This window comes from Olea europaea, chromosome 2 (genome assembly GCF_002742605.1).
Source record: "Olea europaea var. sylvestris chromosome 2, O_europaea_v1, whole genome shotgun sequence".
Classification (NCBI taxonomy): Eukaryota; Viridiplantae; Streptophyta; class Magnoliopsida; order Lamiales; family Oleaceae; genus Olea; species Olea europaea.
This window is the reverse complement of record NC_036238.1, coordinates 24,579,868-24,597,224: the sequence shown is the minus strand read 5'-3', so window position 1 is coordinate 24,597,224 and position 17,357 is coordinate 24,579,868. Positions and strand designations below refer to the sequence as shown.

The window sequence follows — 17,357 nt, the reverse complement described above, 5'->3', positions numbered from 1 at the left end:
TTATTTTCCTTTAGTTTTAGTGAAAATTATTTTTTAAGTTTTTTTTTTTTTTTTTTTATATTGGCAATTGGAGCAAATTATATCCACAATTGTAATAAATTTTATCCCTTTAATTAACAATTTTCATGAAAAAAGTGAAACGAATATCAAAAGATAGAAAATTTCAATATTTTCAGGTGAAAAATTATATCAATCAAAAAGTCATTAATTGACAATTCCCAGAAAAACAAGTTCTATGCAATTTAATTTCCCGAAATTCGTTTTTCTTTCCACCCAAATTTCATAATTGTAATCAAACGGACCTTAAGTATAAAGTTGAGTAGCCATTGGTTGATTTAACCCCAAGCTGTATTCATTCTTTTACCGAATCAAAAAAATTAGATAAATAAATAAAATTAAAATTAGATAGTGTGGGATTTTAAAAAAAAAATGACAAAGCATATTACTTTTCAAGACAAGCCCTTAATTTATATTTATATTTACATTTTCACTAATACTTTGTATACATTCCTCTAATTGACCCAAAAATTAAATTTTTATATACTAACTTGCCAGTATAAATCGAAAATTGAACTTTCATAAAAATAATAGAAACAAAAATTTTTAATTCGTAATAAAATTGCAACATATTTTGCATAGTAAATTTTGTTGGTGTTTTACTTGAAAAATTGAACTCGTAAAGCAATTGGAGAATGAAATTTTTAAAAAAATTATGAATACGGTTTGTTAATTGTAAATACGGTTTGTTAATTGTAAACCCTTTCGCAATAATTTATGAGAAAGTCCTACCTTTGAAAGTATTTGTATAATTTATCCATTTTTTTTAATGAGTAATGTTATTCAACATCACTGATGCTTAATATCGATTTAAGTGGCATCACTTGTTCATTAAATTATATGTTCGATTAAATACAAATTTTTTTGACTCATTTATTAGGATCTATCATATTTTGACAATTAATCTGGTGTTATATTAATAAATAATATTATTTATTATTTACTTGATTGAGGCCCATCTGAAAACTGGACTAGAATGGGGAAAAAACTTGTAAAGCCCAATTAAAAGGCGCCCATATCCAGCTATAACCCATTCCTGTCTTATTCATAAAGAAAGTGAGACAAGGGGTTTAAGGTTCTCCTCCTCGGTTTTAAGCAAAAAATTTGGGAGAGGGAAAAAAGGACACATTCATCTCCCATTGGCACCAATTTATCTCGTGTTACTGTGATTACTACCCTGCTTCGTCATCAACGAAATCGGAAGGTATTATCGAATTTCATTGGTATGTTGAAATCGCAGATTGTTGTGAATGATTTAAATTCAACTCAACTCCATATAATCTATTTATTTTTCCATAATTGTTGTTTCTTGATGCTAATCTTCTTCTATCAGCAGTGATTTTTTTCGGAAATATTTCTCTTGAAGTCTTGATGCGATTGTTTATGGTTTTCTCCTTGCCTTAAAAACTGGCCGCCCCTCAAGTGTAATAGGTGAAATACCCGGAACAATGTGGCTCCGCCTTAGTGTTAGATTTTTCTGCCATGTTGATATGTTAAGTAATTAGCCCAAAACTTTTCTTCACGGAAGGTGTATAAACTTTTGTGTTATATTGCTATGTAAATATGCAACTTAATTTCATGAGCCTTTGAACAAATCATAAAATTTTGAAGAGATTTTATACTTCCTCTAAAATTTGTTATAGCAAGCAAGAGACTGATGAAAATTTGACTTACCTATTTTTGGGTAATCTTCAAGCTGTGTCTAGCTAATATGTAGGACCTTCAGTTGAAACCAAGTTCTGACAATGGAGATTTTCTGCTTTAATCAACTTAATATATTTTGTATTAAAACAATGCAGTGTTAACTCTTTGTTTTCTCTTTTCCCACTTCTCCAGTAAAAGCATCATACAATTTACTTAATAGTGGCTAAGGCTTCGAGAATGTGAATTAATTAGTGATTGTGAAACTCATTTGGTACTGTCCAGTAGCCTTGGCGACTGCATTTTGTCGAAATACATAATCGAATTGCAACAGGTTGGTTCTGTGTCTTATACATGGAACCAGTGGTTTTATTAATAAAATTCTCAATTAAAAGTTGTTCAGTCCGCTTCCTAATAACCCCAGACCCAACGGATCTTGTCCACCTTACCCAGAACGCTGAGCAAATAAGCCTTCCTAAACGGTACAAGTCCATGCGTTGGTCCACCTCACCTGACTATACATCCCATAATCCAAACCTGCATAGTTTAAATCCTTAAAGGTAAAATAACCAAAAATAAATAAATAATAATTCTAGTATTTTAACTCTATTATTTCTTTTATTCAATCTCTTGGCCCCTACTCACCCATCAACATTTTTTAATCCTTATTCATTCTCAACCAGCCTTTATTTTGCTGGTATAAATATATTTGTTTCTGTTATTAGCAACATAGTTTTCTTTTGTATATATTTTCCATATTTCATCTATATGATAATATCTCCTTTTCATTTTCTTTGCAGCTTGAATTTAGCGGTTTAATTGTAAAAAGTGAAAAAGATGGGGCTGAAGGTAGCAAATGATGTTCAAATTAATCCTGTGCCTGCCATAGAAAAGGTAAAAGAACAAAAAAAACTCACATTGGACAAATGACAAAATAAAGGAAAATTGTTTATAACTGTTAATTTTTGAATTTCAAACTCAGCCTTCGTAGGGAAGAATATATAAATGGTTTAATTTATAAATAAATAGAAATGAGTAGTGGACAAATGAACAGTACTTGTGAGTCCAGTGAAATGTGTGATTGGAAATGAAGATTGACCATTTTTAAATGATTTATAAATTTTCCAGATGGAGGCTTAAAATGGATTTGTTTTGCAGGGTATTTCTGAAGAGGAGGATATGAATGTAATGAAGTATATGAGAGGTGAAGCTGCTAATTTAGAGGTATGAAAGCATTGTCTATATTTTTACTAATCTTTTTTGGTTGAATGATTTTTGGCGAGCATTTAGATTATTAGTTCTATTTTTACAGGTTTTACAAGATAAAAAATTGAAGGGTCAGCTAGCTGTGAGGGAAGATTTGTATGGAAAATCAGCAAAAGCTGCTGCCAAGGCTGAGAAGGTGATTTTTTTTAATATCCCAACATTTTTTAGTTCAATTTGTGCAGAGGTTTCCCGTTTCCCTATTTGTTTTTCCTTAGCAATGAATTTTGAATTGTCACATGACTTCAATTTTAGCTTACTGTGTTCTGAAGTATGGTTTTCTTTTTCCTCAGTGGCTTATGCCCAGTGAAGGAGGTTATTTGGAAGCAGAAGGTATTGAGAGAACATGGAATATTAAGCAGGAAGCCATTGCTCGTGAAGTGGACATTCTGGGTTCAAGAAACCAATATGATATAATCCTTCCAGGTTGAGACCTCATTCCTATTACTTCTGACTATTTTCTGATGCAATGAGAAAATTACGTTCTGACCAATCTGCAGTTGTAAGATTCATATGCTATTCTATTGAGTACATTTTACAATTTTAGCCACCATTTGGCCCCCATTTTGTAGTAATGAAAATGGGTGGAATAGTGTTTTTTTGAAAAATGAGTGGTTGAAAAAGAAGTAAAAGTTTTCGATTTACGTGTAATATTATTTTATGAAAAATTGTGTGGTTGAAAATGGGAGAGTAAAAAATGAAATATAATAGACTGAAAATTAATGGGGGTCAAACGGGGGCTTAGTTCAACTTTTTTCCCCAATCAGTTAATACCTTTTTTTTTTTCCAGATCTCGGTCCATACTCCCTCGATTTCACCCCTAGTGGTCGGTATATGACCGTAGCTGGACGAAAGGGTCATATGGCCATTCTAGACATGAAAAGTATGAACCTCATCAAAGAATTTCAGGTATCTTATCACTTTCATTTTTCAGTCATCTACACGCAGACTCTGATTAATACTTGTTCTGTTTTGTGTGATTCTCCTTGCCCCCATTCACTTAAAATAATACTGGAATGACCTCTTTCGAGGTTTTGCGTAATAATATTATAGAAATAATTTTCTTTTCTTGTATAATTGGCTTAAGGGCATCCAAATGAAGCCTTCTTTATTTTTCTTGTCTGGATAATTAAAAAACCCAGTTTCTTCTAAATGTCTCAAAAGAATAATAATGAAGCTGTGGACTTCTTGCCCTATATAGCCATGCATAGATTATATAATAGACAAATTAGTTCCTCTTCTTTTTTTCTATTTCTTTTTTTGATAGGCAATCAAGTAATTTTATAAATTAAATAATAATATAATACACAAGAAGTGCCTTATCAATTCAAACAAGATAGAAACAACATGAAATTAGACAACCCTTCTATCGGATTGGTAGCCGTAGCATTAAATTAAGTATACAAAGTGAGATAAAATAATTCTCTAAACTGCTCTGTCTTCTGTGTTTGATCTTCAAAACAGCTGTTGTTCCTTTCTCTCTCCACACACACACACACTATACAATGCATCCTCGAATAAGATCCCAAACAAGTTTGCTATTCTTATCTCGAAGTTTTTTCCTCCATGCCTACATCGCGTCCTCTATACACCTTGGCAACACCCAATTCTATGAATTAAGAAGTCAGAATATTGTTCCATAACCAACAAACATCATTACAGTGAATGAACAAGTGGTCATTTGTCTCTCCATCCCTCTTACACATATAATATCACTGGGTAACATAACATCATTTTCTTCTAAGATTATTCATCGTTAACACCTGATTCCTCACAATCGTCCACAGTAAAAATGCTACCCATTGAGGCAATTTACACTGCCATACTCTCTTCCAAGGGAATGAACTCTTTACAGGTTCTAATAAGGATCTAAAATAAGTGCGAACGGGGAAAATACCATTTCGTGCCACCATTCACCTGCTACACTAATCCTCTCCTACCGGAGGTAAAAAAAAGCGCATGATTATCTAATTCCCAATTCTATAAACCCCTCCGATGTTCCAGCTAAAACTCCCATTATGTATAGCTAATACCTCATTCACCACCCTAAAGCTATATGATGCAGAGAAGGAAATCTCGCCTTTAGTGGTTGATCTCCACACCAACAATCATCTCAGAATCTGACATTCTTATCATTTCCCACCACAAAAGTCAATCTATCTTGAAAATTTCCCCACCCTTTCCTGACATACCTCCACAAACTCATCCCTTGAGCCATGACCCTCAACCGAACACCAACCCTCTCCATAACACCATACTTCACCATATGATTTCTCTCCAAAAACTCTCCCACTCTACTCTAAATCTCCACAGCCACTTGCCCAATAAGGCTTTGTTAAACAATAGAAGGCTCCTCAATCCAAGACCCCTCTACCGTAATAGAAGAACAAACATTATCTCAATTAACCAAATGAAATTTTCACTTCTCCCCCCACCTTGCCCAAAGAAATTCCCTTTGGATCCTCTTTAATCTATTTATCGTTGCAATAGAAATAGGAAACAATGACAAAAAATAGGTAGGGAGATTAGAGAGAGTAGATTTAATGAGAGGAAGACGGCCTCCTTTTGAAAGGTACATACGCTTCCACCCCACTAATCTTCTCTACACCCTTTATATAATACCATTCCAAATACGTGTACTTTTAAACCATGCACCTAAAGGATGCCCAAGATATGATATAGGCAACTGCGCAACTCTACAATCTAATATAGGAGCCAACTCTTCCATGTTAGCGACCCCTCCTACTAGAATAGCCTTAGATTTTTGCAAATTTATCTTTAATACAGATACCGCTTCAAAGTACAGAAGCAAACAGCGCAAGTTCCTAAATTGTTCATCATTCGCATCACAGAAAATCAATGTATCATCTGCAAATAACAAATGGGAAACCTTTAGATGAACAACCATAAAGCCTCTTAACAGACCCTTCCTCATAGCTTTCTCAATCATCTTACTGAAGGCCTCCATTACTATAACAAACAGTAATGGAGACAACGGATCCTCTTGCCTCAAATCTCTGCTACTCCGGATATAATTCTCAAGGGTGCCGTTGATCAAAACTGAGAATGAAACTGTAGAGATACAAAACTGAATTCACTTACACCACTTATCCCCAAAGCCACATCGCCTGAGCATATACAAAAGAAACCCCCAGTTCACGTGATCATACGCCTTTTGAATATCGACGTATTCCTAAGTCAATGCATTCGTTCGCTATAAGAGCAGAATTCATAATCTAGCACCTTTTCACAAAAGCATTCTTAAATTAACATGCTAGTGAACTTTGCTGATGAGCTATAAGGAACGTCCACAGCATTTGTTGATTTGTAGGCTCAGTATATTGGTTGAATGGTAGTTTGTTTCTCACTGGAAGTGTTCTTTACATTGTTGTATAGCTAATTTGGTCATTTGACTGTCTAAATATTTCTTATGATGGTTTTGAGAATCTTCTTTAGTATTTTGTAGAGAATAATTATTATTACTTGTTCTTTTAGGTTAGGGAAACTGTGCGTGATGTGGTGTTCTTGCATAACGAGATGTTTTTTGCTGCTGCCCAAAAGAAGTAAGGTTTCTTGTCCTTTTAGTTATAATATGAATGTAAATGATCATAATTAGGAAAGATTTTCATTTTCACCCCAAAGACAAGTGCATCCAGCATGGCCTGGAATGTACTATTTGCTGTCTTGATTTTTGTTGCTCCAACCTTTTCTTAGTCCTCTTGTAACATCAGAGATGATGAGGTGGAAACCTTTTCCAATTGCACTTGCTGCCTGCATGTTTGCTCATCCACGTTGTGGTTTATCTATGTACCATGGCTTGCATACATTTTCTGGTGCATGTTGGACAGATCATTAGATTTGGTTGTTTGGCACTTCCTGATTTGGAGAGATGGGTGGACCACATTAAATTAGTGACTTCAGTCATTCTTTTGCCGTGCAAATCCAAACTACCTGATCCATTTTCGAATCAAGTTACCTGTCTATGGACCCAAATCTGTAGCTGTGTACTTTGCAATTGTTTTCCAGTTTTGCTTAATGTGAAGTATGTTGATCACGTAACACAAAAATAACTTCTTTTCCTGGAGAAACTCTTAATGTTACATTGACTATCATTTAAGCAAATGCTCAAAATTGTAATATTTTCCAGTGTATTATTAATAATAAATAACTAAAATTCTCTGTGCTTAACTGAATATGTCTACTTAAATGTAACAGGTACACATATATATATGACCGCAATGGTACAGAACTGCATTGCTTGAAGGTTAGTAATCTGTCACGATGATGCTAGTACAAGGTTTTCATTTTGTAATACTTACATTATTCTTTTACCATGCTGGAGACTGTTTCTGACAGATTTCAAGGGTGTTTTTTTTTTTTTTTTTCTGAAATTTTCTAGGTCGGTCCGATGTAATGCAGGTAAATCCTTTCAATAGTGTAGTTGCTGTTGGCCATTCTGGTGGCACGGTGAGCATGTGGAAGCCTACAAGTTCTGCTCCCCTTGTCAAGATGTTCTGTCATCACGGGCCTGTTACGGCTTTGGCATTTCATTCCAATGGCCATCTCATGGCAACAGCTGGTATGGAGAGGAAGATAAAGCTTTGGGACTTGAGGAAGTTTGAGGTTCTTCAAACATTACCAGGTCAAACTAAGACGATGAATTTTAGTCAGAAAGGTTTGCTTGCTACTGCCACTGGATCCTTTGTTCAGGTATTGAGAGATTTATCGGGATCTCAGAATTATAGCCGCTATATGAGCCATTCCATTGCTAAAGGGTACCAAATACAAAAGTTGGCATTCAGACCCTATGAAGATGTTTTGGGCATAGGGCACTCGATGGGTTGGTCGTCAATCTTGATTCCTGGATCCGGAGAAGCCAACTTTGACTCTTGGGTGGCGAACCCATTTGAAACTTCTAAACAGAGGAAAGAGAGGGAGGTCCATTCTCTTCTTGACAAACTCCCACCAGAGACGATCATGTTGAACCCGACGAAGATTGGTTCAGTGAAGCCTACAAGAAAGAAAGAAAGACCGGCTAAACAGGAGATAGAGGCCGAACTGGAAGGTGCTGTAGAAGCTGCAAAAAATTTATCTTTCAAGAAGAAAACTAAAGGTCGGAGTAAGCCAAGCAAGGTGGCAAGGAAGAAGAGAGAAGCAATAGAGAAAGCTAAGAAACCTTTCTTGGAACAAGCTAAAGGGGATGGGTTATCGAAAAAGAAGAGGAAGAACATGGAAGAGGAAAATCAACTGCCTAGATCTCTTCAGCGGTTTGCTCGGAAGAAACAAGCTAATTGATTTTTCAGAGCCTAGTTTTGTAGCTTAGAAGACAGGCCATTTTCTCCAACCCACTTTCTTGTTCTTGGCTCAAAGAAAATCAATTGAGTTAGTGAAGTTTTTTTTTCACAAGTTATTTCAATGAAGTTATTTTGTACCAGACAGAAATTTGACTATTGATGCTGCTATTATATAAATACGTTTGATTTAAACAGAAATAGTTCTTATTCTTAATGTCATTCTAATAGAGCATTAGAACAAAGATGGAAGCCATCTCCAACAGAGTAGTATGAATTTAAGGCATAGCATTCCAAAGATTTACAGTAACTAGGAATGAGAAAATTCTAATATGTCACACTTGGAAACTCAAGCTCTGAATACCCTCGAGGGTCAACTCGAAATCCTTTACATTCAATTTAGAAGATGAGCACTTGTAATCAGCACATACTGCTGAAGTTCCACGTGAAGGGTCGGAATCCTCCCCAGCGGTCACTGGATCATGTTTACTAGAGATAACTGGTCGCATAGAAGATCCATTCGACCGGAAAATATTGAAATTTGATAACTGCAAAAAGCAATCACAAGTAACGGGAAATTATGAACAAGATTAACAGAGACAGATGCCGTGGGAAAGGAAAGAGAGGACTTACCTCTTTACTCATGACTAAGTCATTAGCAAGTGGATCTTTCTGTGTTGTTCCAGAATTCAAAAATTTTCTACCATGAGTTGACTTTGCGAAAGAACAACGGTGGGCTTTTCTTTCATTGTCACCTAAAAAACAGCTGTAGAATTATACTCGCGGCTGTCTGCGTACACTCTATACAGAGCTAAGTGCTGGTCTACCAGAAAATCTATGGTTTTAAGCAGTGTTTAAAAACTGGACTGGCCCGGCCGATTCAACTGGAAAAAATGGAAACCGGGACCAAAACCGGTCCAGTTAGGCTTATAAAACCTCTAATTAAAAACCTGCCCCAAATCAAATGGTTGATCCATAAAATCAAATGCAGCTATTTTGGTGTCATGAATAGAGAATCAAAACTTGCAAGGCACCAGACCAGGATTCACCTGATTGTGGATCAACATTAGCATGCAGCATTCCTGAACTTGTTCCTGCAGTTACACCCTGTCCCGAAAATCAACATGCCTATGAGCATGTTTTGTTGAGTTTAAAGTAAATGTTAAATTTTTTGTTTCCAAATGTGTTTAGATATAAAAATGTTGTTTATTACAAACCAACTTATAATTTATTTACTTATAAGTAAACCTTTTAAGCTTAGCCAAACTTTCTCTATGACTTGGGTGTAAGCCAGAACTTTATGTTACTTACAAGCTCTTGAAGTGGAGGATTGGCTAGGGGAGAGCGAGACTCCTGATATGTCAAAATGGTCCAGTCAAATACATAGTCACATTGAAAACCTGCACGGGAAGAGAGACAAGGAGTAAAAGTACGATATTCAAATCCGAAAAGCAGCAAACATAAGTTAGTAATGCTTAGGAGTACGTCAAAACCTTCACGAATGAAAAGCTCGCGGAAAATTCTCTTTAAATAAGTATAATCCGGTTTATCATCAAACCTAAGCGAACGACAATAATGGAAGTAAGACGCGAATTCCGTAGGATAGCCACGACATAATGCCTAAAGAAAAGTGAGCTTCAGAATCAGTCTCCCATCGAGCAAAATGTATAACTGCCTGGAAGACAGCTGAAACATCAGTTACCTCAATCGAGGTTGTAACTTTCCTTTCGCTAATTTTTTCATATTTCCGTTTCTTTGTTCCAGCATTCAACCCCTGCCAGGGAAGACTACACATTTGGGCAAAATAAGCACACGTAATGTAAGGAAAACATAGGAGAAAAAAAAAAGGACAAATACGTAGACATACCTTCCTCTTAAGAAATACATGAGAACATATCCAAGTGATTCCAAATCGTCCCTGCGACTTTGTTCTGTGCAAAAAAAACATGATGCAGTGCTTAATCAAATCACTTTTAGCAAATGTTTAAGATGAAACAAAATATAACGTAAATACCAATTCCGAGATGAGTATTCATGCTGGCATATCTGGCTGTTCCAATCAAATTTTTATTTTCTCTGCATTACACAGACAGCATCATAAGAAGATTCTTTTATATCACTTTTGAAGTTCTGATATTCAAGAGAGCTTACCTATATGGAATGTGACGAGTCGAGGAGTCTCTGAATTTCTTGGCAAGTCCAAGATCAATAATATAGACCTACATAATTTGGTAGCTGTAAGGATCAAGAGATAAGATAAGCAAACAGTTAAAATGAAAGGGGGGGGGAAGTTTTAAAAAAAGGAAACCTGATTTGCATGCCTTCCCAAGCCCATCAGGAAGTTGTCGGGCTTAATATCCCGATGAAGGAAAGACTTAGAATGAATAAACTCGATCCGGTTAATCTGAAAAGAATAAGAACTCCCAGGAGAATTGAAGCATGAAAATGTCTCAAATTCTTAATCAAACACAACCAAAGAGATATTTTACCATCTGATCTGCCAGCATGAGAACGGTCTTTAGAGATAGCTTCCGATTACAGGAGTTAAACAGGTCTTCAAGACTAGGTCCCAGTAAATCCATAACAAGGACATTATAGTCTCCCTCGACTCCGAACCATTTAAGGTTGGGAATTCCAGCTACCGATATGGAAGAAATGATTATAGTCAATAAAGAAGCAAAAAGAAAAATAATGACTGGCAACTGAAACAGTGAAAGGGATCATTACTTCCTCCTTGTAGTGTTTTGTACGACCTTGACTCGTAATGCAACTGAGGATGCTTTGTCTTGATATTTTCCTGCATATACAGAAAAGCAGAAGCTATTTGTGATATTAAGAATCTAACAACTTATTAAAAAATAAGTAACGAATGTTAGCTAACAAGAGCAAAAAATACAGAAACATAAATGCTAAACCATGAGAAAACAGGATATTGAATTAGCATGTCATGTCTAACAAAGAACATGAGTTTCGAAGAATGAAATTTTGACTTGACATACCAACATATAATAACGACACTCGAAAGGACCTTAACGATCGACTAAGAGCATAAGAGCATGTCTGATTGTCTGGCGACGCCTGAAAAATAAGTATCCCTTACACTTTTTGGATAACTTACTTTTTCCGAAAGTAACTCTAGTTACCTTGCTATCCAAGTAAAGAAGTAAATTTTTTAAGCTTAGCCAAACATGCTCTGAATGTCCCATAAAGCAGAAATTGTACGAAGAGGTTTTCTAATTACTCACGAGCTTAATTGCAACCTCTTCATTCGTCTGAATATTGGTACCTGCAAAATTAATAAACAAATTGCCCAACAAGAAAAAGAAACAAAAATGATCAAATTCAAGAAGTGAAAAATAAAAATACAAAATTCAAAATAGACCTATATAAATCTCTCCAAATGAACCACTTCCAATTTTCCGGCCTAGCTGAAACTTATTTCCTACCCGGGGCTCCATCCAGTCCCGTGATAATAAAATACCCTTTAAAAAGCAACTTATAAGTAACTAACAATTGAGCTGAAATTGCAGAATTAAAGCAGGAAACAGAGGGAGGTGGCAAAGTGAATTATCATTGTATAAAATGAAACATAGGTATCTCCTCTTCTTGGCTCAGGGCTTCGATTTTACCGACACCCGCAGACTTTTCGTTTACACCTAGGTTGTAATAATACAGTTAATTATTCATAAATGTTAGAAAATAAGTAACCATTTTTTCCTCTGATGATCACCGCTGTTGTTCCAACTAATAAAACATGCATATTCGAATGGCATATTTCCCTATTTGTCAGCATTTTTATTTTAATTTGTCTTATTATTGCAGTCTATCCACACGTGTAAATTTCTATTAATTTTAATTTGTCAGATTCTTGCAGTCTGTCTATCTAACAACCTTAGCCCCTGGTTGGTGGCCCTTTTTATGGATAAATGTTGTTTTGAATAGCGAATTTTTGCAAAATTCGTGATTAAAAAGTGGAAAAAAATATTGAATTTACGTGTAGAATATTCCTCTATTTAGATGTATGATTAAAAATGAATATGTAGAAAAAAAAAATTTGACAGAAAATGGAAACAAACGAGGGTCGAAATCTAATTTTGACTTTCAAATAGATGGCATCCATCAAGTAATATTAACGCAGCATCAAAACAATTTGATCGAGATCACATTGTCAAGAATTTTACATTTCGTTGTATTTAAATTCTTTAACGTTTAAGTTTTTATAGTTAAAAAAAAGTCATACTTTCTGGAAAATTATTAATTGCTCAGCTCAACAACAATACACAAGTGGGAATTTTACATTTGATTCGATCCTATCCTTTCTATGCAAGTTCTTGTTCACGAACATCCCGATGAAATGAACGAAATACGATCCATTAAATAACAATGCTTAGACAGGGAAGAGGAATAAAGGCAAATATATATTTTTATATATTCACAAGGCAGTGATAATCACCTGAAAAATATCATACATACAACAGCCAAAGTGCTTTGGTGTTAGGAATACCTCACTATGTTGGACAAAATATACACTAAGAATGAACCAACAAGGTTCAATAAGGAAAACAAAGAGGGAAATTTGCAAACAGCCAAGAAACCTAGAAATAAAAATCTTAAATGCACAATAATTATGTTTGCTGTGATATTACAGAAGGTGCACTCATTAATGAATACTTTTTCTGCAGTCTCCCTTTTAACAGCCTGATTTTCGCATCGACTCGGGCTGTGAATCCGATCTTTGTCTCCTGTCTTGCCTTTGATCGCTCTCGTTTCCACATATGTCGATCCTCGATGTCTCTCTTGTAGTACTTGATTTCTTGAATGACGTGATGATCCATTGGATTGAACGATCTTTGGAAAGAAATGTGTGCAAGGTATGGGAGATTACAGACAATGGTTACTAAGAGGGTGGTGATCCAGTAAATCGGGGCCGGAGCCAGAACTTCTGTGAGGATTTTGAAGGCATTTTCATCGAGGGCTGATGACAATTCTCCGTAGAATACAAGAAACACATACCATGTAGTGACGCTGCCCCAAACGAACAAGTGTTGTATCCATGTGAAGTGACTCATCGTAAGTGCAATCTGGCAATTAACGGCCCAAATGATGCAAGTGAACATAGCAGTACCAACAGCAGTCATATCAGCCGTCTGGCCTCCAGAACGGAAAGCTTGGTCGTAAAAGATGATAATGTTGAGGAAAAAGATGATGAGGGACGTGTATAGACCATTTACCATCCACCCAATTATTCTGCTCCAGTCGAAGAACAAATTTTTTGGTCCTTGCTGATATAGGGCAGGAAACTGCATTATACATAAGTTTGCATCAGCATAAAGCATTGCCGGGTTAAATAAACTGGTAGTCACCAAACTCATAACAATATTTCATTTTGTTTCAAGTATGTCACTGAACTTAAAGTTTGCTAAAATTTGGTTACTTTGTCTATCTCCGCTAATTCGATTAAAGGAAACAGTGACTTCACTGTTAATCTATTTGCCTATTAGACTGCCACGTCAGGTTCTGTTAGTACATGAACGATCACATTGTAACAAACTTTTAAGTTCAATGTCCAAATTGTTTAAGTTGATTGCCAACATTGAATTTTCATTAAGAATCCGTTTGATTGCAAAGATGGAATTTGACTGGAAAGAAAATAAATTTCAGGAAATTGAATTGTTTAGAAATTATTTTTCTGGAAATCGTAAATTATTGTGTTTGATTGGTATAATTTTCCACGTCGAATTCATTGAAATAAAAGTGTTTTTTTGTGTTCATTTGACTTTGTTTTAATAAAAATTGTCAATTAAATGAATAAATTTTACTGCTATTGGGACTGAAATTTGTTTCCAAAAAAATTTTAAAACAATAAAATTCAAGAAAATCATCTATCTTTTGGTGTTCATTTGATTTTGTTTTACATGAAAATTGTCAATTAAAATGATGATAATTCCAATTCAAGGAAAGAGTAAAAATTGGTTTATGTGGCAAGAAAGGTGGAAAATGAATTATAGGGAAAATTTTGCCAATCAAACAACAAAAAATTTTAAAGATGGAATTTCGTTCCATTTTCCTTGGAATTCCAGGCCAATCAAACATGGCCTAATAGTTCATTGACCTTGTGCATTTATCCCCAGCATTCCCACATGCTGGAGCTGTGGTAGTTTGAAGAAAATTCAAGCAAACAAAATTTAGAAAGGATCGAGAGAAGAATAACCTGCAAACACACTTCAGAATCCACGTCCTGTTCGAATACTCCAAGTGAAATCACCGGCAATGACGTAAGAACAACGTTGAACAGCAGCATGTACCAGTCAACATAAACCGACTGCCCAGAAAAGGCAGCAAAAGCCTCAAAGTAGAAGATTGTGAGGCCAAATGCAATATTTTTGTAGAAGAAATAGCAGATCTGAAAGCAGAGAGTTGTAGATAAAAATGAGAATAAAATAAAGATGGAGAGTAGAACGAAGGAAAACGACACCCATGCAATAATGAACATGTTTAGTACATGCAAATAGATGAAAATCTGTATTGCTAAAGTATATTTCAACAACATCAACGAGAATAAGTTCAGCTAAGATGATTACCATCTGAGCAATTCTTTTGTAGCACCAATGTCCATGTACAACTAGAAGCCTCTCGAGAAACCGAAACTGTGCAATGGCGAAGTCGCTGGCCATTACAGCCTACAGAAAAGACAAAATTATGTCAGCTTATTTTGATCTAAAAAATACAAGCTCATGAAAATCTCCCATGACATGAACAAAATGTAAATTACACAAATTATAAAAAACCAAACAAAAGCAAAATAACTTGATCAGCAATAAAATAAAACTAAAATTATCTCTGAGAAGAAATTTTTTATTTTTTTTCCAGCCAGCGCATCTAGCATTAACCATTTATAATGTATAATCCACAGAGTATGCTTTCAACATCTTTACATTCTTCCCTGATCTTTTTAATGATATTGCACGAAGCACGCCAACATACAGAAATTCTTGCAAAGTGTATTTGAACCCAATCCCAATGTTGAATGAAACCGATGAAAAGTTATAGTTCAACAAATAATTTCATAACCCTGTTGAAGTGGAAGATGACTCTTGTCAAATGGTAAATCAACAATTTCAGCTAGGCCACAAAAGTCAACTAGAATTTGATTATAAATACTGATACTATATTCCTCCTCTTTCAGCTGGTAAACATTAAAATTTTACCTTTATGACTTTAGTTATTTGTCACACTAGTTATTGATGCCAAATTCGCTAGAACTTCAGAGGGGACAATTTGAACAAAATATAAATAAGCATATCCGTATTTCTTTTGTTTAAAAAAGAAAATACTCATATCGAACGATCACTTTCTGCAAGTGACAGAATGCGAAAGTCAAAGTCTGATTCTTGAAGTACTTAATCATTTCTGTAGTTTCATAAGTGATTCTTTAAGTATGTAACTATTTTGAGAATTACGAATGGCTATAGAATCTGATGCCAGAACATTTGGGAGATAGCACATTCTTTCTTATAAAGTGGAGCTACTGAATTGTGGCTTCCAGACTTCGCTGGCCATTCTTTCCAAGAAATAGAGTTTTGAAAAGTGTTTTTTTTCGAAGAATATGTGGTTAGAATATTTTATTTTGCGATAACGTGGTTGAAAATGAGTACAGAGAAAAGAAAATTTTAAAAGTATGGGAATCAAACAAGGCCTTAAATTCTTATACAGTATATGTGTCATATCAATGTCTGCACCCGATCAAATACTACTGGAAAATATTGGTTAATTTTGAGATAAATGGAGCAAGGAATACGATCATCTAATGCTCTCAAATATCTTTTTTCTTTTCCTACTACTATTCAAAGGCAGAAGTGATGAGGACATCATTATAGTTGGACTTTTATTATTGTTTCAGTATTTTAGTTGGACTTTTATTATTGTTTCAGTTGGACTTTTATTTAAATTTACGTATTTTAGTTAGGACTTAAATAATGGGCTTGGCCCTATATTTCTAGGTTTTTATTATTTAAACCTATCTTGGTTTGTAATTTTGGACGATGAATTGATTGAGAATTATTGGTTTGGCTGCTGCCATCTCTTCTCCCTCTTCTGCCCTATTTCTTGTTCTTCTTCCTTCTCCTATATCTCTTCTTGTTATCTTTATTGAATTAATCATTCTACATCAAATTGGTATCAGAGCCAAAACCTGGTTATCTTCATCTCAACTGTTCACAAAATAACCACCCACGATGAACAATAACTGCAGACAGTCACAGTAACCCAGAAATCAGACCACTCCGTGGTCGCCACCTCTATTCATGGAACCCCACTCTCGATCATCCTTTCTTCTTCCTTCTCCTATATCTCTTCTTGTTATCTTTATTGAATTAATCATTCTACATCAAATTGGTATCAGAGCCAAAACCTGGTTATCTTCATCTCAACTGTTCACAAAATAACCACCCACGATGAACAATAACTGCAGACAGTCACAGTAACCCAGAAATCAGACCACTCCGTGGTCGCCACCTCTATTCATGGAACCCCACTCTCGATCATCCTCACAGCTCCGACGCCTGTCATCACCACTCCAATAAGTAACCCAACGAATTACCCACAAATCCTCGGCATCAATAACCCATACTTCCCAGACCGACCATCGACGACCCCAGCTCAATACATACAACAGTAACCCAATCCATATCCAGGTGACAGAACCCAAATTGACCCAACGCCTTCTTGCTCTCCACCGAGTCTTCGTCCACTTCGTTGACTCGTCTGCCGTCGCTATCAACGGACGACACCTGTGACGACAGCCCCGTCGTCCCAAATCGGGTTGCATCTTGGTTGGGTTAACTGGGTTATTAGTTAAGTGGGTTGGGTATTAGTTATCAATTGGATTTTGGGTTAATTGGTTTAATAATTAAGTGGGTTGGTTTATTAGTTAACAATTAGGTTTGGGCTTAATTTCAATTGGGTTGGATTTATTTGTATTGCTTGGGCTTGGGCTTGGGCTTGGGCTTGGGCTTGGGCTTGTTTAAGGTTTTGAGTGTGATTCAGGCCCAAATTTGTGAAATGGGCTCATTTATTATTTTGTTATTCTGATTTTGTATTATTATT

The 17,357-nt window shown here is 35.4% G+C and overlaps 2 protein-coding genes and 1 pseudogene across 5 annotated transcripts; 1 reads left to right on the top strand and 2 right to left on the bottom strand.

Moving 5' to 3' along the window:
- The first annotated feature begins 1,390 nt into the window (after positions 1-1,390).
- LOC111367674 lies at positions 1,391-8,453 on the top strand (annotated as a pseudogene).
- LOC111367683 (casein kinase 1-like protein 2) lies at positions 8,437-12,092 on the bottom strand. Of its 4 annotated transcripts, none has more exons than XM_022988680.1 (14): positions 11,961-12,089; positions 11,498-11,538; positions 10,980-11,049; positions 10,742-10,890; positions 10,561-10,656; positions 10,404-10,471; positions 10,267-10,328; positions 10,120-10,183; positions 9,955-10,039; positions 9,746-9,872; positions 9,564-9,652; positions 9,302-9,359; positions 8,886-9,007; positions 8,437-8,800 (listed from the first exon to the last, which is right to left on the bottom strand). In XM_022988680.1, the coding sequence occupies exons 1-14, from the start codon at positions 12,043-12,045 to the stop codon at positions 8,588-8,590; spliced, it is 1,329 nt and encodes a 442-aa protein (XP_022844448.1). In that variant the 5' UTR covers positions 12,046-12,089; the 3' UTR covers positions 8,437-8,587. The 4 variants fall into 4 exon arrangements, with proteins under 4 accessions (XP_022844448.1, XP_022844456.1, XP_022844465.1 ...); XM_022988688.1 differs by having other exon boundaries at positions 11,635-12,042; XM_022988697.1 differs by lacking the exon at positions 8,437-8,800 and having other exon boundaries at positions 8,886-9,136; positions 11,961-12,092.
- A 606-nt stretch (positions 12,093-12,698) lies between these two features.
- On the bottom strand, positions 12,699-14,959 carry LOC111367666 (probable phospholipid-transporting ATPase 4). The gene is made up of 3 exons (XM_022988657.1): positions 14,834-14,959; positions 14,464-14,655; positions 12,699-13,552 (listed from the first exon to the last, which is right to left on the bottom strand). Exons 1-3 carry the CDS (start codon positions 14,924-14,926, stop codon positions 12,878-12,880), a joined length of 960 nt encoding a protein of 319 aa, XP_022844425.1. The 5' UTR covers positions 14,927-14,959; the 3' UTR covers positions 12,699-12,877.
- Between the last annotated feature and the right edge of the window lie 2,398 nt (positions 14,960-17,357).